This window comes from Rutidosis leptorrhynchoides, chromosome 1 (genome assembly GCF_046630445.1).
Source record: "Rutidosis leptorrhynchoides isolate AG116_Rl617_1_P2 chromosome 1, CSIRO_AGI_Rlap_v1, whole genome shotgun sequence".
Classification (NCBI taxonomy): domain Eukaryota; kingdom Viridiplantae; phylum Streptophyta; class Magnoliopsida; order Asterales; family Asteraceae; genus Rutidosis; species Rutidosis leptorrhynchoides.
Window position 1 is genome coordinate 49,042,513 of NC_092333.1, and position 2,706 is coordinate 49,045,218.

At 38.9% G+C, this 2,706-nt stretch overlaps 1 protein-coding gene across 1 annotated transcript; it reads left to right on the forward strand.

Moving 5' to 3' along the window:
- Positions 1 to 687: 687 nt before the first annotated feature.
- On the forward strand, positions 688 to 2,085 carry LOC139859705 (UDP-glycosyltransferase 71E1-like). Its single transcript, XM_071848485.1, has one exon. The coding sequence runs from the start codon at positions 688 to 690 to the stop codon at positions 2,083 to 2,085; it is 1,398 nt and encodes a 465-aa protein (XP_071704586.1).
- The last annotated feature ends 621 nt before the right edge of the window (positions 2,086 to 2,706 follow it).

Below are 2,706 nucleotides of genomic sequence, written 5' to 3' on the forward strand. Positions count from 1 at the left end.
ATGTGTCATTGGTGGAACTTCATGGCAGAGATGAAATTATGGGTTAATATGTAGCTAACGGAGGTCGGACTCCTAAAGGAGGCAGACCACCAACCGCTGGATCACATGTTCAATGACTTTTATCTATCATGTTATACAATATTCTCATCGAACCTAATACGTCTTATTTCATAAATCTAGATCAATCACAAGAATATATCACATATCTTCAAATCACGTGCTCATAAAATGATTGTCTGTTATAAAATAATTGTCTGTTATAATTGATAATTTTTTTAGTTTTTACGTTTCTGTGCAACGCAGAGACTCATAAAACTTTATATCAATCCAAAAATATATAATATATCCTCAAATTACGAGTTCATAAAATAATTGTTTCTTATAATTATCATTTTTTTTTAATTTTACGTTTTTATATGATTAAAGTACTATAATCGTATAACAAAATCATAATACAACCGAATTCGTGTCCCAATGGCTAAAGCACGAGTCTCCTTGTTCTATACTACTCCGAATTTAATATTGATGGCAAAAATGAATTTCTCTGACAATAAATTAAATCCATGTTAAAACAAGTGACTAAAGCGCTGATGTCATCTACATATTCATGCACACTATTTATGCGTTTGTCCATCTTAGCATACACACAACAATTATACCACACTAAACCACACATATATACAAAAAATGACCACATCAGAACTTGTTTTCATCCCATCTCCGGGAGCCGGCCACCTGCCGCCAACGGTAGAGCTCGCCAAGCTTCTCATCCATCACGATCAACAACTATCCGTCACCATCATCATCATGAACCCCCCTAATCAAGCAAAGCACGCTTTAGAACCTCTAACGTCCACTCATCGTCTACGTTTCATCGACATTCCATTCGAAAAGTCAACGAAAGACTTTATCACACCCAATAACTTCCTTTTAGATTTCATTGAATATCACAAGACTCATGTTCGCAACATTGTCAATGATATTATTAAGTCCGATGACTTTCGACTCGTTGGGTTCGTAGTGGACATGTTTTGTGTTGCCATGATGGACGTAGCTAACGAGTTTAGCGCTCCAACTTATATTTATTTTACTTCTGGTGCTGCCATGCTTGGCCTGACACTTTACTTACAGGCCAAGCGTGACAACGAGGAGTTTGATGTGACAGAGTTTAAAGACTCGGAACTGGAGTTTCCAGTTCCGAGTTATGTCAACTCTGTCCCAGCTAAGGTTTTACCTTCCGTACTTTTAGATAAGAATGGATCTTCAACAATGTTTCTCGATTTAGCCATAAGGTTTCGTAAATCGAAGGGCATAGTTGTGAACACATTCAAAGAGCTCGAATCCCATGGAGTTGAGTCTCTTCTAAGTAGCTACTCGAAACTTCCTCCGGTGTTTCCGGTGGGACCGATACTAAATCTCAAGAACCCGGCAAATGGTAAGACGAACGAGATTATGACATGGCTAAATGATCAGCCAGAATGTTCGGTGGTATTCCTTTGCTTTGGAAGCAATGGAAGCTTTGGAGAGGAACAAGTGAAGCAGATAGCGGTTGCAATTGAACGAAGTGGCCACAAATTCTTATGGTCACTTCGTCGTCCACCATCTTCGAATGGGGAGTTAGGCGGACCCGAAGAATATGAAAATTTTGAAGAGGTCTTGCCAAAAGGATTCCTTGATAGGACATCAAATGTTGGGAAGGTGATCGGATGGGCCCCACAGACAACGGTGTTGTCTCATTCTTCGGTTGGAGGGTTCGTGTCACATTGTGGATGGAACTCAATATTGGAAAGCTTATGGTTTGGGGTTCCAATAGCGGCTTGGCCGGTTTACGCTGAGCAACAACTTAATGCTTTTCAAATGGTGGTGGATTTGGGATTAGCAGCAGAGATTAAAATTGATTATAGGAAAGGGATGAATCTTAGTGCGGATTTAATCGAAAATGGGATTCGAAAGGTGATGAATGATGGTGAGATGAGAAGGAAGGTTAAAGAGATGAAGGAAAAGAGCCGATTAACGGTTTTGAAGGGTGGATCTTCTTATACATCTATTGGTTGTTTTATTGAACACCTAACTAAGATTGAGTAAATTGTTACGGAGTATATGTAGTTTGTATGTCAGTTTGTGTTTTATGTTTTGTATTTCACGATTTTAACATTTAGTTGTGAGTAAATGATATTCACCTATTATTCCTGCTTAAATCATCGGATGTTTTAATGTATGTGAGGTTGAATATTGTGTTGTAGCTCATGTGGTAGTGATATGTTTCTTTTAGCGAAATATCAGGAGTTCGACTCTCGTGGGGTGCATCATTGCACATAATGTTGCCCTTTTACCCTTGAATTATACTCAAGGGTGCATTTCGCACATCGCGTTGCGGGGGCAGTGGGGAGAGGATTTTTACCGCTCATGCCTTCGGATTAGGTCGGATTTCCTCATGTGCAGCAATTGGGGGTGGTTATGCAACTGTAAAGAGATGTACGCGTGGGTGGTTAAGTGTCTCTGAATGATCCCGTACTGATGTTAAACAAATGTATGTGTGGTTGACTTTCTTTTTGTTGGTGACTAAAGCACGCACAAAAACATTGGTTAACACGTAAAACTTTTTCAAATTATGATCAGTAAAAACGGATAAGTTACAGGGAACTTTTTTTAATCAATTCGAACTACTCAATATGTCGTTTATCAACAAGACTTAAGGCCATATGT

Excerpts from the sequence above, each read along its gene's own strand:
- LOC139859705 (XM_071848485.1), top strand. The coding sequence starts at position 688 with ATGACCACATCAGAACTTGTTTTCATCCCATCTCCGGGAGCCGGCCAC.